At 38.6% G+C, this 20,521-nt stretch overlaps 2 protein-coding genes across 6 annotated transcripts in view; one reads left to right on the forward strand and one right to left on the reverse strand.

Annotated features, from left to right (window-relative positions):
* Positions 1-345: 345 nt before the first annotated feature.
* Positions 346-10,880, reverse strand: fermt3b (FERM domain containing kindlin 3b). Its single transcript, XM_015007524.2, has 15 exons — positions 10,692-10,880; positions 9,750-9,876; positions 8,015-8,248; positions 6,600-6,716; positions 6,279-6,447; positions 5,418-5,520; positions 5,212-5,319; positions 4,098-4,232; positions 3,853-3,899; positions 3,648-3,772; positions 3,331-3,437; positions 2,983-3,204; positions 2,194-2,318; positions 1,372-1,513; positions 346-1,147 (listed from the first exon to the last, which is right to left on the reverse strand). The coding sequence occupies exons 2-15, from the start codon at positions 9,871-9,873 to the stop codon at positions 968-970; spliced, it is 1,938 nt and encodes a 645-aa protein (XP_014863010.1). The 5' UTR covers positions 9,874-9,876; positions 10,692-10,880; the 3' UTR covers positions 346-967.
* Positions 10,881-12,917: 2,037 nt separating this feature from the next.
* macrod1 (mono-ADP ribosylhydrolase 1) overlaps positions 12,918-20,521 on the forward strand; it is a 176,550-nt gene continuing 168,946 nt past the window's right edge. For 3 of the 5 annotated variants that reach the window (XM_015007650.2, XM_088009497.1, XM_015007655.2), the window contains exons 1-3: positions 12,918-13,440; positions 14,409-14,507; positions 15,662-15,769. In XM_015007650.2, the coding sequence (XP_014863136.2) occupies positions 13,029-13,440; positions 14,409-14,507; positions 15,662-15,769 (619 nt within the window). In that variant the 5' untranslated portion in view covers positions 12,918-13,028. The remainder of the gene's footprint in view (positions 13,441-14,408; positions 14,508-15,661; positions 15,770-20,521) is intronic. The other 2 variants (XM_088009496.1, XM_015007643.2) reach the window with 2 other exon arrangements.

Genomic DNA, 20,521 nt, shown 5'->3' on the forward strand with positions numbered 1-20,521 from the left:
ACATGAAAGAATGGGCTCATGAAACCAAAACTTTTCATCAAAATACTGGCAGTATCTGCGGTAATGTCTTTTTTTTTTAGAACAGGGATGGGAAAATTTGTTGCTGATGACGGGAAGGATGAAGTTAAACGTAGAGCTTAATTGTAGAAGCAACTTTAAATAAAGGACTATATGAAGATACTGTGTTTAGCCCGAGTCTGAGGAAACAGGATGCAGACACTGTGGTTTAACGGGCAGCCTCAACAGTTCCTTACAAGATTATGGAAACACACACACTCTGCATGATTGAGATAATTGGTTAGGAGCTTTCAGCAAGAAAACAAATGAGCGCTGTTGTGACCATGGTGACAGAAGATAAGACAAAACTTTATTATATGTTCAATTTAAACAGTTAACTTGTGCACTTTTAAATTCTCTGCTGGGATAATACAGTCAAGTTCAATAATTGATGTTTTCAAGCTTTTATTTCTCTTAATTATGATTTTCTGCTTACAGTTAATTAAAACATGACATTTATGATCAGAATATTACATCACCCTAATAAAAAAAAATATTTTGACAAATGAGCCTCTTCAGAAAGTATATTTTTTATTAATTGAATTTGGCTGTTAAAGCTGTATTCAATACAAGTCCCTCCAGAGCAATGCTGATTACAGTTATTGTTAGTCAGGCAAAAAAAAAAGGAGAAGTGGCTGCCTGAGTCAGCTTTATATTTCTATACGTTTGATCACCAGGCTTCTGGTTTTGGGCCCTCTATTGTTTGCACCAGCAGCGGTCCATCACAAAAGCATTCCATATTGGACGTTTGGAGTCCTAAACTCTCTTTGTTAAACATCATCTGCATTTGTGGCACATGGTAAATTAAAATCTGTCTGTTTGGATGACAGATGAGACATAACTTTGTGTTTTTCCTGGTGGGATTCACAGAGAGAGGGAGTTTATGAATCAGTCTTTGTGCTTTTGAGTATTATAGCGCTTCATGGCCTCCGGTCAGCTTATGGAAGAGCTCCTCATTGAGCGTGTCGCTCTTCTCACGGCTGCGCGTCGACATGAAAATGTAGCCTCCAATGAACTCGTGAACAATTTTACAGTCGGCCGTCACGCAACCAAAGGCGATGTTCACGTTCCCTTCAAACTCGATGGCCATCTGGACATAAAGGTGACAGGAGGAGGAGGCATTAGTTTGACAAAGTGATCAGATTTGGGGAAAACGACAAAAAATACAGTTAAAATAGTTTTAGTCAATCACTGCATAATTTTAAAACATTTCAGCGCGACCTTATGCAATCTTGGGTATCTGAGACATGAAACACCTGACGGTAACTGGAAAATTAAAAAAATTTGAGCTGCTATAGCAGCATCTATTATGACCTGTTTTATGTCCCAGTTTACGTTCCACTGCTTCATGTTGTTGTAGCGCCAAGTCTTCACCACGTCACCCACTCCCAGGTCGATGCGGATCAGGCGGTTCGGGGCGATGCCCAGCACCTCGTCCTTTCTGCTACCCTTAAACCTGTTGGCCAGAAAACATTTATATTAATAAACCTCATACAAAGCTCCTAGAACACTATTTCACACATTATTTTGTACTTTTAGACCCATCTTTGGTCATGGCTTCGTCATGCTCATTGTCGTTCATCGCTATTTTAGCTCAGTTATGTGTAAGGAGATGGAGGAGATGGTCATCAGTGGCAATAGTTTCAACATAAAGATCTTTGTTTGACTATGAATTATAATTTCCTCCTAACTTGGTGCATATCAATCTTAGGGGAACTTTAATTATGGTGGCTATTTATAATAAATATAAAAATAACAGTCAGCAACACCATAGAAAAACTGCCAAATAATTTACATTTTGTTGCACATAGTGCCATAATTATCTCATAAAACTACCATGTCTTGACAATAACCAACAACTTTTTGTTACACACAACCCCACATAGTTTTAACCATGGCTCATTGCACAACTACATTTCTAAATTCCTGTAGCAGCCAGTTGTACTGCAGGACTAACACTAGCCTATACATGAACAGAAACAAAAGGTAGGGATTCAGTTTGAGTTATTTCAACTTCCTTGCTGTTTCCTGTTATAATCAAAAGGTGCTACTGCCACCTTCTGATTTTTCAGGGATTTGGGGGCCCCACAATCCTCTCTCCTGTGTTCTGCAGCATCAAATTTATTTAAACTTTACCTGACAACCACATACGAGAGTCCAAAATCAGGCAGAGCCTGCCAGATCTGCAGGAAGCGCATCAGTGCATCTGTCAGAGAGAGCTGAGCTACGTTCTGGTAGGCGTCCAGGATACGAGGGGTCAGCTGGAGGAGCAGGCACAGGCAAACCTCTTAGATATAATTACATTTTAAAATTAAAGACAAGTTCCTTAGCTCTACAGTACTAACATCAATTCTTTAATGAAAAATACATTTATGCTTTATGACACACACATTCAGATAAAAGTCCCATGCTCCCTTTAGCAGGTTAGGATAATTCTATGGGCTACACAAAACATGTTCATTACGTTTGTTATTTAAGAAAATCATTCTTAAATAATGAGATTTTTGTTAACTCTATTCTGCCTAGTTTGAGCTCCTTTCAGAATGAGATGTTTTAGATCCTCTGTTCACTTTAAATGTGTAAAACCAGTTGACCAAAGGCCCTGAAGCTCCACTTAGGTTGCAACGTGACAAGGTGGACTTTGCTGGTGTTGCTTGGTAACGGCACAATGCCCGTAGGTTGAGACTTAACAATTGGGAAGTTTTTGAAACAGCTCATTTTCCAGACGCCATTAACTTATTGCCAAAAAATGGCTGGCTGGTTTTCTCTAAGTGCTTAGGCTGGTTCTGGAAGCAGTAGAGACCCAAATGGAAGTATATAAATGTGCAAAATTTTAATTCTGCATAATAGGTTCCATTTAAAACCAGATTAATACTGTTGTGTATTTTGGCTATGCAGAAGTGCAAATACTCTTTCTTCCTCTACCTGTTTGGGCTTGTATTTCTTATGGTAGCGTGGTGACACCAAACTGTGAGTGTTTATGCTTTCGTCGCTGGCGGCTGAGTTATTGCTGGAGCCAGAGTTGGTCTTTTGCATGGCCAGGAACGAACGGATGCTCTGGATCTCACTCTGGAAGCTGCTGTCTGCCAGGCTCTTGCCTTTGGAGGCCAGCCGGCATCCGGCCATCCACTGAGCGTACTGCTGCTCCTGCAAAACACGAACCACAGGCAGAAGGAGGGGGGGGTTAGACAGGTGTGCCTGTGGGCGCAACCGAGTGGGCGAGACAGAGATAAGTAGACAGAATGCTGCACACGACAGAACGATGGCACTGACATTTTCACAGCGCAGATAGACCTCGTTCATGCCTTCAGGTGCAGGGATCAGCAGTCTGATAAGAAACTTCTGCGCTGCAACGTTGACGTCAGGAGCCACCTCACAGCCTAAGAGCAGGAAAGCAAAGTAGGACGTCGAGAGCTGATAATTAGGGGTTAGCTGAATTATGAACACCAGTTTCACTGCGAGGCGATCTTTCAAAAGGGGGAAACATCGGTTTAAAGAAGAACCCCTTTTCATCTATCGAATTGTTTATGTTTAATCATTCGATTAAATAAAACAACTTTTTCTTTCAAATTAAAATTTGTTTTCTGTACCTTTAAGGTTAATCTGTTGAATAGGCTCTCCAATGCTCTCCTCTTTGCTCTTGAAGTAGGAGATGGACGTATCCTGGAATTTGAACCAGTACTGCTTGTATCCCTTCAGAGTGAGCCTCTTGGGCCTGAAATGCAGAGTCGCATCGCTTGGTTTCATCAAAAATATTTTCTAGAAGTCATATGAGAATCAGTGTTCAAATCTGACCTGAATATCTTCAAGTAGTCGTTGAGTTCTGGTGCTGTCATGTTTTCCTGAATAGAAGTTCAGAAAAGATGATTCTCTGCTCCTCTTGTTAAATTACCTACCATATGTTTTTTTCCCCTATTATCATTATTATTACAATCAATCAAAATAAAACCTAAATTAATAAAACATTTCAGTTGCTCAATGGTGGAGCTTCATTTTTTTTTTTTTATTTATCAGCAATTAAGAATTAAAATCCAAGCTACCAGCAGGTCAGAGGCAGAGCTGCTATCTCCCTCCATCTTGACCTCCAGGGACTGAAGGGCCGACTCCAGGTCGTCCAGGGCCGCGTTGGAGCTCATCATCTGGGGCTCCGACAGGGCCACCTTATTGATGTGGTACTAAATGATTTTACATGTAAGAGAGGACAGAAAGAGACATAATAAGTGTCTCCCTCATATAGAAGCTGTTAGCTGACAGTCAGGGCAAATATAGGTCATAAAAATGCAGGCTTACTGTATCTGCAAGGAAGCTTTTGAAATTACTCAAATACCCACAAGTATTAACAGCAGCTTCTAATGTATTTGTTTTATAAAATCAAAAAACCTGAAATAAATGTAAAATGGAGTCCACTTCATAATTCTGTAGATTTCACAGGAACAACCAGGAATTATTGCCCTATTTGGTCTCACATCTTTTTAAAGTTCTTGCAACCTCTCCTAAGGTCCTGCCACATCCTTTCAAATCATTTCAGGCCTGAACTTGGACTAGGCCATTGCAACCTCTTGAGTCTTTTCCTTTTTTCTGTTATTCTTCTCTAGATGTGTTGCTGTGTTTGGATCATTTCCCTGATGAATGATCCAGTTTTTTTTCTAGACACATTTGTGCACAGAAACGTTCACAGTAGACTCAGTGAATGAGTCCTTTCGCATTCAAACAAGCCCAAATCACCATAACTCCAACGCTGTGCTTGACAGTTGGCATGAGACGTTTGCCGTTTTGTACATGTTGAATTTATCATTTTCTGCCTTTTAAGGCATTCTGAGTTTATTCCGCTATTTTTGAAATACTTGTGTGGCTTAAATGTTTGGACTTCAGTCTTTGATACAGTTGTTGTGGGTTCAACTGATCATTTTTCTCTCTCAAAAACCTTTAAAATATAGGTCTATCCTCTTTGAATCAGACCTGACATTTTCCGATAAATTACGTGTAGATCTAAATCTGCACACAGAATGCTTTTAATGTGAGTTCACACAGCAGTTTTCTTCAACATCTCGTATATTTGCACTCAAACACGAGAGTTTCTGCTAAATTTGACATTTAAAGCTTTCATGAGAAAATGATCCACTTCCCTCAGAGCATTTTTTTTTTTTATCTTACCTGCAGCGCTCCAAAAAGCATCATCTCCTCCTCGGTGCAGTCGATGTCTTCCAGCAGGATGGCCCAGCGAGCCTGCTCATACAGCTGAGTGAGACGTACAACATCGTACTGCCGGGGTGAAGATTGAGGTGATGGATGAGTTAATAGACCTTTAGCACATTACCAGTCCCAGACACAATGATTGCACTAAAACAGCACACACAAACCTTGGGTTCTATGTCGTAGAAAGAGTAATACTTGAAGCGAAGCCACAGCCGGTCATTTTCTTGGATGCCTTGCTGCATGAGACAACGTGATGAATCCAACCACCTGAGGGGGGAGGTGGAAACCACAGAGTCTGTAAGGTTTTGTGTTTCTATGAGTGAATATATACAATGATGTTTGTGTTTGCATTAAATTAATTCCAGAGTTAAATAAAGTTTGTTGTAAAAAACAAGAAAATGGGCCCAGAATACAATTTGTTTAGAAAATTGTCATTGTTTTCCTTGTAAACTTTTCAATCAGTTAATGTAGAAATAAAGCGAAGGATAAAGAGACAATAAAGTAAAAAGAAACAAAATGTTTTTCTTTTTCTTTGTTTTTAACTAAAAAGACTGTTTCCCCTGGAAGCTGTTCAAGTAATCCGAAAATCCTCTAAATACACAGGCACATCTCAATAAATTAGAATATTGCTGAAAAATTAATCTTCTAATCTTCTTCAGACAACGCTTACAGTCTCAACATGGTTCTCACTCTCACTTCAACAATCAGGAGAAAATTGAAATATTTGTGAGTTAAAGTTACAAATGTCATTTAAAATGATGAGTAATGATGGTGTAATCATGTCCTCTTGTTGTGACAGACCAGTGTGTAATTTTAGCATCTGGTCTGTCACAGTTGCAATAAATGCAGTTTGTTCCTCAAACAAACTGCATTTTTTAAAATTAGATCATAGAGGAAAATGTGAGGTATTTTCTTCAGTTTAGATTGTGTAAATTTTGCACAAAAAAAATAGAAGAAATAGTTGCTGCATCTACAAAGCGGAGCTCCTTGGGCGATGCTACCACCTGAGCTAGAAGCAGATGTACCTGCCGTGGATGTGAGATTTGTCCACCACACTTGCTGGGCGGTACTGCTTGGCGATGACCTCTGGAGCAGGAGGAGGCTGAGTGACCGACAGCATCTTGTAGACGCCCTCCATCTGCTCTGAGTCAGCGAAATGAGCTGGCATGCCATTATACAGACAGGGCCGGGAAACTGAACAGGAAGTGGGAGTGCACAGACTGCTGTGAGATATTCAGGCTCAAAACGGGAAGCGCAATGGCTTACATGCACTTATTTTCAACAAGCATTGTGCCTCGTCAATATGCCTTCAGTGTGCATAAAAAAAAAAGATGTGGTGGGTGTACCCGAGGAAAGGGGCACCTCGGTCAGGTCGTAGATCTCCTCTGTCAAATCTTTGTCTTTCTTCTTCTTCTTCTCCTCCACAGGTCGGAGGAGGGAGAGCTCCTCAGGATGGCGGATGTCTGTGGGGATCGGGAAAGTAAACAGATGTTTATTACCGCTACAAAATATCAAATGTGTTTTATATTGAGGAATGTTAGAGCAATCCTTCAGTATTCTATTTCATTAGGTTTAGATTTACTCTTTTATAGTTACCACTGGGATAGCAGAATACACAGTACAATAACAGGATCGAATCCTTTATAGTTTACTTCTTATAAGATCAAATGCAATGGCAGATCATAACAAAAACCTAGTCTGCTCTACAGATGGGTAAAAGCAAGAGAAGAGATTCACCATGTTGAAAGCACAACCTTCTGACAAGTCAGATCTTGGAAAAATTGGATGAAGCTAAAACTGAAATGTTTTTCACAGGCCTGACCATTGTTAAGTGTGTAAGAAAAGTCTGAGAGCAGGAACTTAATTGTGAAATCACATCAGGCTGTGTGGGTGTTTTACTACAAGAAGAACAGTTTTCCTTCTCAAAATAAATGTCATTATGAAGAAAGGACATTGTTTTTTGGAAATATTTATCATACATCTGAAGATGTTGGCCAGGAAGTTACAGGTTGGGCACAAATTATACATTATACATTCAAATGAATTAAAAAGTAGCTTGAAGACAAAAATATTCTCATTTTGTCAGTATGATTACAATGTTGCATCCATGACCTCAAATCAGGAGGTCATACTTAAGTAACATTTCAGTGCCCCAAAGCCAAAGGCTGTGTCATTTTCTGTGTTAAATGTCAGTTTTTAGATGAGGTCCGTGACTGGATGTCAGATCATACGTGATTAAAGAAAACTGGTGAAAACATGTCTGTATATTCTTCATAAGTTTTTTTTTTTTTAATTATGAAACAAATCTCACCATTCTGGGCAATTTTAGTAGGTGCAATGTTGTCAGGTTCCAGCCACACTCACAATGTTCATACATTCAGGCACCAACTGGTAGTCAACTTCCAGCTTAATTTATGGTTTTAGTGTCAGTCAGATCATTCAAAGCCTGAACCCTGAAAGCTTTTTTATTTCCAAGCCAGTTCTGTCATTTCCCTTAAGTTTGCTGCTATTTAAACCATTTTCAGTCTGCTACCTTTTCTGGGGATTTCTGATGAGGAAATGAGAACAAGCACTGCTTAAATTAGAATAAATGAAAGCACGAAAGAGACTGAGAAATCCTTTTTTTTTTCTTGTAATGAAGAAAGTCAAAGAGCTGCTTGATGAGACTGAGGGAAAACACTCAAATATAACATCAACGCTTTGATGTAAAAATGCAAGAAAGACAAAAAATGCAGAAAGGAGGGAAGAAAGAAAAACCTACTGAGCATCCTGCAGATTCCCATCACGGTTTGGAAGACAGGGTTGGAGAAGCAGGCCTTCAGCATCACAGTTTTACCGCTGGGCAGACCCAGTTTAAGTGGCTTATGCTGCGGCATGAACAGCAGACGGGCGTCAGCGTGAATCCCGTATTTCTCCAGAGTCCAGGCTGTCCGCAGGAGCCACCGTTGCTTCTGGTCCCACCACAGCGCATGGTCCGACCAGTTACGCTGCATCTCTGTATAAGACAAGAAGGAAATACCTGGATTAGTTACAGACACTTATGCTTGGCTATTTTAATCTCATAACACTTTGGCACTGAATACCCTCAGGCAGACTACGTGTCAACAAACATTAGTGCTCTCTTCATACTTGGTATTTATTTCCCAGAGAAAGTATTCCTGGCCCTCTGTGTTATTATGTTTATCCGTTTCTTTCCTTTCTCTTAACTGCCAGCTGTTGCAGCAGATGGACTGGGCCTTTTTCTGCTGGATGTTTCCTCCTGTTGACGAAACAGAGGCTCCTCTCCCCCTGTGGCAACACATGCTTGCTCAGGAGGAGGGATTGCTGCCGAAGTCAACTACTCTATGCGATCAGACAGGCTTCCTTGGAGAGATAACCTTTCACTAAGTGACATTAAACCATCAGCTGAATACTATAAATTGTATGGAATTGAATTATAAAACAGAATCTAACGCCGAATGTACGACATGATTTAATTCTTGTTGGGAGCTTTAGAAAAGCACTCTGACCTCCCTGATATATTTTATTGGGATTTTCTTTGATTGACCAAAAAAAGTGTTGCATAACTGTGAAGTGAAAGAAACAAACTCTGTTTCAATTTGCTTTACAAACTGATTGGTGTGGATGAATTTGTTTTCAACCTCTAGAAATCAGATTTTATTGAAGGCTATGCCAGATCCCATTACTTTCAAGATACAGAAGTGCAACTGTTGGGTGTTTTTCCCTTTCTCTTCATATGAGCCTTGTCCCATTGAGATCTTCAGATCTCAATGGGACAAACCTGGTTAAATCAAGGTTATTATTATTATTATTATTATTATTATTATTATTATTATTATTATTATTATTATTATTATTATTATTATTATATCCCTAAACAAAATGCTGTTCAACAAATGTCAGAAGCCTTCAGAAGTTATCTATTATAACAACCAATCCTGCACATCAAAAGGCATCCCCACTGTGAAACACGGTGGTAACTGAATCATGTGTGAAATGTGAAATCTTCAGCAAAGACAGTAAATTTGATCAAAGCTAAAGGGGAGATGAATGGAGCTAAATTCAGGGGAATCCTGGAAGAAAACCTTTGGGGAGACTACAAAATATTTCAGATTGGTGTGGAAGTTAACCTTCCAAAAGGACATTCCCATAGCATGATAATGCCACCACCATGTTTCACCACTGGAATGTTGAATTGATGGACAGTGTTAGTTTTTTGTTTGACTAAGTGATGTATAAAGACAACTTTATTTCAGGATGTCAGAGTCAGTACCAAAACAACAACTTTCAGATTTGTACGTTTATCCTTTCCCTTGCACTAAACAAAGTTTTGTTTTAGATAATCACATAAAATACCAATAAAATTCCTTAAAATCTAGCACAAAGTGCTTGAACATTTTTTAAAATATGAATTTGTAAGCCCATGAAATGACTAAGTTTCTACTGTCGGCCCACATGATTGAGAGAGACGGCTGAAAACAGATAGCTTGGCTCACGTGTCTTTTCCACCAGCTTGAGGATAACCCCTCCAACGTGGAGGTCAGAGGCGACGCTGATAGTGACAGGAGGGGCATCAGGCCCCAGGTCCTCCACTTTGACTGACAGATCCCACGCCGCCATACTCTGAGAGAGACAAGAGCAGAGTGTGAGAAGGGAAGGCTGAAGACAGGACTGTTTTCAAGAGAAACACGAACAATGACTAAAACACTACAGCCCGTGACATCTCCAACAGGATAAAAACCAACATTATGAACACAAATTACACACATAAGATCTCTTCTGTTAGAGTAAAAATGTTCCCTACTTATTCTTTATTTACATAGAAACAATAAAAATAACTTTATAAGTGCTGCTTAGTGGAAGATAGCCCTTCTCCATGGTCAATATCACATGATACTGAGTAACATGGACACACAAACATACACTGTGACTGACATGTCAAGTTTAAATAGTATTTCCTGTTTCGGTCTTAAACTATCACCATGGATGCATACTTCCGCTTTTCAAATGCATGCAGGAGGGGAATGAGAAACCCAACATGGGCTGGGTTGTTCATTCGATGGTGACACACTCGCCTCCTGCATGTAAATAAAAGCCCATATAAAATTTGATTTTACTTCTGGCTCTAAAATATGTGTACGTTTCAAAATCATAATCTTTTTTACAAGACAACTACAGATGATGGTGGCAATGCATAAAGATAACATGCTTCAAACTCTCCACTTTTACTCGAAGGCCTAGGCATTTTCGACATTTTTATGTTTAAGTAATAAATTATAATTTGTGTCCAATTCATACAGTCAAAAAGAACTTCTTAAATTACCTCTATATCTTTATATTTCATAAAGAAGCTCAAAATATAAAAACCCAGTGCTGTTTTCTCTGTTCTCATGCTTCCCCCCCCCACCCAAACACAGACATCTTGTAAAAGACAGTACCGTCAGTCTCCTCCGTCCACGATTTTAAGAACTGGACCTGGCGGGTTCCTCTTGTCTCTGTCAGACAGCTGAAGAAGTTTCCCTGGTCTACTGTGAGAATTTGCACTAGTCTTGCCTCTCTTGGGTAGGGCAGGTTGTGGTGTGTGGTGAAGCCTCTGCCTTTGCTGCTTGTGTCACCCGTGTAAAAAAAAAAAAGAAAGAAAAGAAAATCTTGTTCCTTTTTTTCTTTGTCAGTTTCCGCCAGGCGGAAATGTGAACACCAGTTAACTTCTGACTGACGGCTTGTGTTGAATGATACATATTAGGCAACATCTATGTGTGGTTCACATTTAAAACACTTGTGTGGGTTGCCATGTCAGAAGTTAGTAATGTAAGGCTGTGTGATATTACTCCTTAACTTCAAAAGTCAAGTTTCTTTGATTTGGCTAAATAACGATGTTAATTTAGATGTTTGCTAAAATTAATAAAATGTTTCACGTAAAACTAAACAATGCCTTTTTAAGCGCAGCCTAAAACAAATTAAATATCGTCACTTTTTGTCATGTACAGAAATTTAAAAGTGAATTTTAAAAACACATTTCAGATTCGTTGATTACATTTTGAAAACATTTAATCAATGTTTAAATGTTTTCAAAAAGAAAATGTCCAAAATGCCCAAAAATAATATATCACCTTTAATAATCAACTGAGCTTATTGCACTAGCAACTGGAGTACATGTGATTGAACTAAAATTACTCCAAAGTTTATTGCGATGACGTTTGGTGTGAATTGACAATATATAAAATTTAACTTTCGAACTAAGAAATGAGCCCCACCAATAAACAATTTAAAAAAACCAACAAAAAAACCCAACTACCAATACAAGAAAGTTCAAAGCCCCAAAAGTAGATACTAAAACATTCAAAACCTGGGAATTTTTATTTCTTTGCAGGGATGTTCCCACAATCTATTAACATAAAAATGAATAAAACCAGAAAATCTTGGGAGTTTGTCTTTGAATGTAGAGGTTTGACATGAAGATAGATTCCTTTGGAATGTTTGAAAAAGAGACAATATTAAACATCGGGGACAATGTCATTCCCAATGTTAACTCCGTTGTTTAAAGTTGTCCAGGATGTTTAACGTTGTCCCCAATGTTTTATTTTATCTCCAGTGCTTAGGGTTATATGAGGTTAAATTGTCATTATTATTATTATGTTTACAGTATCTGGAATGTTTTACTTTATCTCCAATGTTTAACGCAAAAGGAAACTTTTCTGGAGATTTGACATCTGATGGCAATAATGTTAAACATCAAGGATAACGTTAAGCATTGTAAATGAGTCATTAAATTGAGATATAGGTTAGGATTACTGATATAGATATTAGAAGATGTGTAATAATATTAGTGTATTAAATCCTATCATTTCAGGTGCACAGTGACCTGGGCAATCCGGTGGACACATTGTGGCCACGCTGCATTTGATAACACACTGCCATTCAACGTGCAAAAAAGAACATGCGGTGATCTGTGTAGATGTCTGTGTTTAATTTAATTTCAATAAAACCCTGTTTTACCCGTCTGGTACTGTTTAACTCTTACCAATACCTCTGTATTTACAATATTTTTAAAAGATAGGATATTCTCATAAAAGGATTAGTGCAAACATCTGCGATAGCTTTTCATTTTAGACGGATAGGATATTCTGATGAAGGAAGTGGTATTTTTGTCGTGCATATAAATTGTTCCAATGCTAAACATAACTTATAAGCTTTCACTTCAGTCTCAAAGAATTTTATCCAATGATAATATTTAAAATTAACGCAGCCTGTTATAGTTTTCGGTTTGTAAACATCACGGTAGAAGTTATATATCCGTGTTACGGCAGAAAAATCTGAAGAGGTAACAGATAGCTAGAACCAGAACACCGTTACATTTAAACGGCCATTGTGTCACCTCAATGTGTAATTTCCGACAGCCGTAAAGCTCACATTGACTTGTGACCGTTAGCTTCGACTGTTCCTTTTTCACTCGACTATGTAATATACAGATAATAAAACACAGCCCTGTTTAATATGATATTTAGTTTAGATGCCACTCTTTTCTTTTATTATGAATACCAGAATCCGAATGATACAGCAGTTATTAATATTTATTGATTTTAATCAGTTAGTGGTGATCATGAAACACCCCTGGTTGATGGTACATTCTATCCGTTAACTTCCGAAACAAAAATGGCACATGAGATTTTGCAGTGAGGGGTGTGTTTGCATCGAAAGTGAAAGCTAACAGCAGAGTGGCCGACACTTCAACTTTGAAACACAACTCTTTGCTGTCTGCTTGGTGTTACCTAAACATGGCGCTGCTAACGTCAGCTCGAGTTTCACACATCAGAGCCCTCCCTTGCAGCGCTCTGTCCCGTATCCGAGCTGACTTCCAGACAGCAGGTGTCAAGTTCAGGCACTTGTTACCTCCGGGTAGCCCTCAGCTCAGAGGGACAGGAGTAACGAGTCCCGTACGAAGCCATATTAACACCGCAGTCCGAGGTGACAGATTCTCCACCACAGCGGCGCTTCGCAAATCCAGCCAGGCTAACGGTTCCTCTTCATCAAGGGGGAGGAGAGGCTGGCTGGGCAAGTTTGCCCTCGGTGCTGCCTTTGGAGTGGGCACAGGCGCTCTGGTACAGGCCCTCCACACTGGAGTTTTAACCGCCATGCCTCTAAAAATTAACCTGGACTCTGCTGAGAGAGACTGGAAGGAAGCCAAGGGTGAGAATGTCCAGCAGTGGCAGGGAATAATATTTTACAGAGTTTTCAGACAAAAACACCTACTGTCAACTGGTACAAAAAGTTGTATTAAGTTTTTGATAAATAATGTATAAAACCCAAAAGACAGTCAACTTGGTGTTTTTAACTTCGTATTAAGCAGGGTTCCCTAATTTTATATTTTAGTATGTGCAGCGTTCCTAAAGTAACTGCTACTGAAGCTATTTTCTTACATGAAGCTTTACTTCGGTCTGAATGTTTTTTTTAAAAAATTATTTTCTTAAACACGTTGTAAAAGTATTCACACCACCTAAATCTTTCCCATGTTTTGGACTGAGGACAACTTCAAACATAAAATGTGTTTTTTGTGGATTTTATTTATCGACCTACATAACAAGCAAAGTACAATTAAGCATATTATACTGAAAGGTGTGGCATACATTTGCATTCAGCCCCTAGATATAATCAATTTGATTCCGTTTAAAAATGTGTGTCACCAATTCACAACAAAAGTCTTCTCAGGGCACCTTACAAAAACACCTATCCCAATTTATGCAAAACCTTGTCAAGTGCAGCATCTGCAGGAAGGGAACAAGAAGTTGTTGGAATCATTAGCTCAGGTGTGACTTTATGGGGAAATTAAGAAACAGAGTAGATATGAAATTAATGGCAACAATAACAGTAGATTATGCAAAGTTGGACAGTAGAGTAATTTGAGGTAACAGAGTAAAAGCAGCAGAAATGTTCTAATTGTAATTTATAAAGCCTTGTAAAAGCTGTTCATTATTTTATTCTCAGAACTATGCACTACTTCATGTTAGTCCAACACCTAAAATCTCAGCAAAGCACACAGAAGTTAATAATAATAATAATAATAATAATAATAATATAAAATAATATGGAACTGTTAAAGGAGGTTAGGAAGATTTCTTGTTAGATTATAAGTGCCCCTTTCTTTTTCTTCTCCCTAGATTTCCTGCTGTCTCTGTCTGTGAAGGACAGGCGCGGCTACTACAGAACCTCTGGCTCGGTGCCACTGGATGACATCCCAGTGTGGACTCCCACAGCAGGTCAGACATCTGTCAACATCTGCATCACTCAGAGTGGTGAAGATGAAATTCTTTTCACAAATTAGAAACAACTTTTATTACAGCATAAAATTATAAAAATACTGTAACAACCTCCTTTAAAAACCAAAAGTATACATAAGCAAACAAATCTTTAAGTTGACTAAAGTGCTTATTCCTAAAAAAAAATTACATTCTTAGCAGAGGACCATACTTCGATGGGCATGTGATTTAATGCTGTTCAGAGATGGGTAGATAAAAATTGTACTCCAACATGCTTTTAATTGCGTAGAAATAAAATGTAAAATTAAAAAATACTTCAGTAGGAGTAAAAATTAATTTGCTAAAAAGGGTTCTCAAGCTCTAACTGATCATGAACAAAAATGTAAAATGATGTGCCAATTATGATATTTACTACAATAAAATAAAATAAAAACAATAGTAAAACATAAATTACATAATTACAAAATATAAATATCAAACTCTGGCAAAGGAAACACCAAATCCCACTTTTGCACATCAGTTTTTATTTTTTTATTTTGAACATGATAGAAGTATGAAACCACACACATGAACAAGGAATGCAAAGAGTAATTGGAAATTATACTCAGGTAAAAGTAAGTTTACTTCAAAATATCACTCAAGTCGAAGTAAAAAGTACAGAGAGTAAAATGACTTCTAGAATACTTGAAGTTATTCAAGTAAAATGTAACTGGAATAAATATAATTAGTTACTTTACAGCATGGAAGGCCTTGTGTTCTCATTTGTGAAGATCAGAACTATTGTGGCCAAAATAAGAATGTAAAAAGAAGACATTTTGAACATGACTGATTAAATGTCTCATTTTAAGCCACGCGGGTTCCTTCCTCTACTTGTTTCAGAATTGATTTGTCTTCCTTCTCTGGTGATAAATTGTCCTAAACGACTGTGAACGGCCTAGGGCTTTGTGATAGAGCCAATCTTGCATGTGGCTGTAATAAACCTCATATTTAAATAAGTGATAAATCTGTAAACTGCATGACAAAAATTGAAGGTACCACTAGAGGGAGCTCATATGCTTCCAGTGTCGCAGTTACCCATCTGCTGATCCCTGTTCTTCATAGAGATTTCTGTTGCAAACCAAGCTGAGCCCTGCTGTGTTTGCTCCCGTCCTCAGGTGCCTCTACGCCTAGTCGCTACCTGAGGAATGAAACGTTAGACCAGAAGATTTCCGTGTACAGTGGTGACATCACCAAGCTGGAGATAGATGCCATTGTCAATGCAGGTATGGGTGTTGTTCTGTTTTGTTTTAGACAAGTCTGTGCACAATTTCAGCCACCCTACATGAAAAATGATCATTTTCTTGCATCATAAAATAAAATCCTTTTTTTTTTTCCTTTCCTTTTTTTGTTTCCCAAAAAGTACAAGAATTTAACATTTTGAAAAACACAAAAGGGAGAAATATAAAAGGCATTATGAATTTAAAAGGTTCCAGCAGTATTTAGCCTGGCTGTGCGTTTATGGGCGTATGCATAAATTTTGCAGGAAACATCTGTGAGCGGCGTCTGAGCTGTAATTATGTGCATAATGTATTTTCAGTATGTTGGTAGAACAGCCACAGGCTTTCAAGTGATTATCTGCATGGTGTTCAAGATATTCTTTCAACTAATTTGAGTACCCCACTGAAGAAAGTGAGAACAACAGAACTGCTGTGTAGGGCTGGTAAAAAATACAAAAGAATTTTAATATAAATATGACAAGGGACTTTTTAGCTTGGAATGAACAGTAGAAGCTTAAATTTCACACCAGTGAAAAAGATATAGGTAGATTTTATTTATCCCGGGGGAAATTTATGTACCTAGTAGCCCATAAAACATCAACAAAAAACTAATTTCATTTAAGAATATATGACCAATAAGATAAACCATTTCTGCTTCCACTGCACAGATCAGATTTTGATGAGAAGTGGAAATCTCATCTTCTGCATCTTCTGAATGTTCAATAAAAAGTACCGCATATTTTGTCTTTTCCAATATCTTAAAAGTTTTGAAGAAGTAGATTGATAAACGGAAGCTCGTGGAGGGTTTTCATGAATTCTCAAAGGGAAAGATGTTTGAAGAGACTGATTAGAAAAAATAAAAAAGATTGAGACACATTGATTAGACTTGAACATACTTTGAAATCCTAAGGTAGGATTCAAAGTATGAATCCCAAATTGTCACAGGTTCCTCCTTCTTGAGCAAATCCTTGCTTTGGTCAAAATACGACATTAAACTTCTAAAGCCTGCGTCAGAGCACACGCTTTTAAGCAAAGTTCTTTGGGGCCAGTTTTTAGAGGACAAATGAGACGTGCAAATAAACAAGGATGTGGCAGTGATGATATTAATTAGTTGGATGAAAAGCATTCTGTGTGCATAGCAAGGAGATCATCTAGTTTTGTGTGTGTGTGTGTGTTAAAAACCGCAGAGGAAAAAACTGTCCGTTAAAAACAGCAGAAGGACAAAAGTTTGCCCATAGATAAGGGTAGGAACGTACATCTACCGGTAAATTAAAAGCTTCGCTTTTCGTCTTAGTTTTCTCTTCATCATAACAAACCAACACAGCGGTCGCATCTTTTTTGGCAGAGCTGATTGTATGAAGTTGATCTCTTAACACTTTTGTTGCAACCGGCTTGGGGTTGATGAGAAACAAAGTCAATGCTGGTGACACAAATTTGCTGACACCAAAATGTTTTTCTTCCTTAGGTTCCTAAATTTACAGTTAGGAAAAAAAAGTTTCCATGTAGATGAACAATTTAAGTTTGTAAGTTGCCTCTGAATGAACTGCAAAAGTTCTGGAACTGTCGCTTGGACAGATGACACTGAAATATTAACTTTTGGCTGGATGGCACAGCACGAACGGTGCTGGACTGATGGTGTTTTTTAGCTTGATTTATAGGATCCGAGGTCAAATGTGAGGCCATCTGTCAAGCTTGGACCAAATGTGGTGATGAAAAAGTACAAGGATCCCAAACACAGCAGTGAATCTGTGATAAAATAACTGAAAATGAAAAAGATCAATCTGTTTCAGAGATCCAGATAAAGTCCAGGTTCCAGTCTGATTGAAAAGCTGTACTTTAGGGTGAATATGCAGAAACTAATGTCTACAAGCCTCAGTGAATTAAAGAAATGTTGTAAAGTACATTAAATCTAAAGTCCTTCACAATGACTTGAGTTTATTAAATTGAGGCAGAAAATTGGTAATTCATGGAGTGTGCTTAGTTTCCTCCATGAAGGTCTTGTCTTTGAAAATCAATGGAAAGGCCAGTGCTGATTTATGTATGCTTTATAGTTGCAAGGATTTTAGGTCAAACATCATCATCTAAAATATGATGATGTTTGACCTTTAAGCTGCTAATGAAGAGAACAAAACTGACATTATCTGTTTTCATTTATCTGTAATCCAGAGTCATTATGCATGACTGGCCTTTGCTTTAGTTTTTGAAAATCACTTTTTTCACCTCTTAGCTTCATTCCCTATCCCATTTATAAAACTTCCTTCCTTGCTTCCTTCCTTCCTTGTTTCCTTCATTTCTTCCTTCTTTGATTCTTTCCTTCTTTTATTTCTGCCCTTGTCATGACTTTCCTTCCTTGTGTGCTTTCTTTTTCCCGTTTCATTCATTAGTTCCCCACTTTTGTCCTCCCTTTTTTCTTCCTTGTTTCCTTCCATCCCTCTGCTTTCTGGTTTTTGCAGGTTCCACATTTAAAATCTGTGTAAGTACACTGTGACGTCTTCGTAAACTTAAGTATTTCATGTTTTAAAAAGGCTGGAACTTATAGATGGACAAACTGTGCAGGAACCTAAGAAACAAACTGAATCTAAAATTTGAGGATATGAGAAGCTTCAGTGCATAGGAACAATAAAACTGTTGTCAATGTCTAAATTGTTTTACTGCAACTTTCTGGTAAAAAAAAAAAGTTCAGATTGAGGAATATTTGTCTCCTTAAACAGGATATGACTTTAAACCTTTATGAATGGAAGCACATTCAGGATTTAAGACGGCAGAATATTCAATGTTATTGAAATCCTCATGTGTTGGTGTTGCAATCGTTCATTTCAGCTGCAATATTTATTACCTCTCAGTAGCTTTGGTTTCAGGAGGCCTGAAAGTGGGATTAAATCCACACCGATAACCATTAGATGGAGCCAAACACTGGTTTATTATTCCAGGAGCGTCGCCTCTGAGGTACTTTTAGTATCTGGGGGAAATTTAATCTGTGTATTTGCACAGTAGTTGTATCGGGGGAGAGAAGGGCAGACCAGTCTAAACAATGCCTGATGATGAGCCTTCCGCTTCAAATGATAGATTTTTATTGGCAGCTGACTGTCAGCAGACGGATGCTGTGCCAGCATCTAATAAACATTTTGATCGTTGACTCCCGTTTGTGGAGTTATTGGTTTTTTGTTTGTGTGTACTTGTGACTCTGCCTACAAATATTTAGGTAATTATGAGTGTTTACACAAAAAGTAACAGTCTGCGTGTGTCTGGGGAGGCGAGTTTGTATTGGGTTGTACTTTTTTTTACAGGGTTTTTAACAGAGTCGCAGGATGCAGAGTTGCATGGAATTAACAAGACGAAACGGCTAGTAAAGCGCCGTTTTGCAGAGAGGACGAAACAAGGTGAGAGCAGGAAGCCGCAAAAAAAACTCCACAACACCGGAGGAGTGATGACTGAGAGCAGAAGCGTGAGAGCCGGCGCTCTCTCCGGCTGAGAAAACCCAGAGAGGAGTCGGGGAGAGAGGAAAGAAGAAGATAAGAGAGACGGGGAGAGGTCACAGGCTTGTATTTAAATCTCGCTCTGCATTGCCATAGCAACAAGCAGGTACAGGTTAGCCTGAAAAGGGCTTTGGGCAGGAGAGTCTGAACATCCTTTTCTGTCTGACTGATTGGCTGTCCAGCTGACTTTGTATGTGGATGCTTTGTTGGCTACGAGGGCGACCTTTTTCCACAGTGACTAACTGATTGACTAAGAGGCTTTGGGTGACAGTCGCACTTTAGGTAAGATGACATTGAATTGAGAGGCGACATCGCGTGGAGATGGAGTTAGTATTTTTGCAAATCTTAACAGCAAAACTCTCGCTTGAACAGCCTCCAAGACGGCGCCTTTGGTTTTTGACATGTGGAGGGGAGTGTTGTGGATTTTCTTTGGCTGCTCAGAAAGGCCTTGAAGCATCATTTAGCCCCTAAGGCGGCAAGCGTTCAGTTGAAGCCAACTGTGGCCAATTATATGTAATACTGACAGACTGGTGGGAAGGTTGGGAAAAGGAGGCTTCCAGGCCCTGCTGGTAGAGAGAAGTTGACACACAGATACAGAGACGGTAATAAATACATGGATGCAATCTGATTCAGACTAAAGGCGCACCAAAAATCAAGAAAGTAACAGAGGAAGCATAACACAGACTGTTTTTTTTTTTAATAGTTTAAAAAAGTGTAGCATTTTGATACCACAACCATTTTTGTATCCAAGTGTTTGGTTTAAACACTTGTTAAAGATAAAAACCTCTCTGTGACTGCCAAGAGACTATGCTGGGATTTGCTCCAGCTGTACAGAGGACAGACACCCCCTCTTCCACCTGTTGCTGGATGCTGTCAATCAGCTGTGTTTTATAGTTAAAAGGCATGTAAAGTTGGCTGTTGGAGATGTTTTTTTTTTCTTTATTTAATCACAATGTAAGTAAACGCTGGGAAAACGCTCCGCGTTACAGCATCTATGTAAAATGAACCGCCGGCTGCAGGCTAAACATAAGCTTTCAGGCTTCCATTTGCAGAAAAGGGCAGACATTTTTCCCAATAGAGTTAAGAAAGCATTACTACTAAACTGAACCATCGGTTATTCCATATCTTGTTTAGGTCTTCTGCATCTGTCTACGTATGTTTTTGATTGCAATATGATTTAAAACAACCTGATGGCTACTTTACATTTTAAAATGCAAGATTTGGATAGAATTTCGACCTCCTCCTTCAAATGATTGAAATGGACCTCGTCTCCTCCTGTTTG

Source organism: Poecilia mexicana, unplaced genomic scaffold (genome assembly GCF_051168715.1).
Source record: "Poecilia mexicana isolate PSO_F unplaced genomic scaffold, ASM5116871v1 scaffold_10, whole genome shotgun sequence".
In the NCBI taxonomy this organism is placed as follows: Eukaryota; Metazoa; Chordata; class Actinopteri; order Cyprinodontiformes; family Poeciliidae; genus Poecilia; species Poecilia mexicana.

Excerpts from the sequence above, each read along its gene's own strand:
- fermt3b (XM_015007524.2), bottom strand. The coding sequence starts at position 9,873 with ATGGCGGCGTGGGATCTGTCAGTCAAAGTGGAGGACCTGGGGCCTGAT. Across the intron at positions 8,249-9,749 it reads CAAGCTGGTGGAAAAGACAC|AGATGCAGCGTAACTGGTCG; the intron begins GTGAGCCAAGCT and ends TGTCTTATACAG. Across the intron at positions 4,233-5,211 it reads TGCTTTTTGGAGCGCTGCAG|TACCACATCAATAAGGTGGC; the intron begins GTAAGATAAAAA and ends AAAATCATTTAG.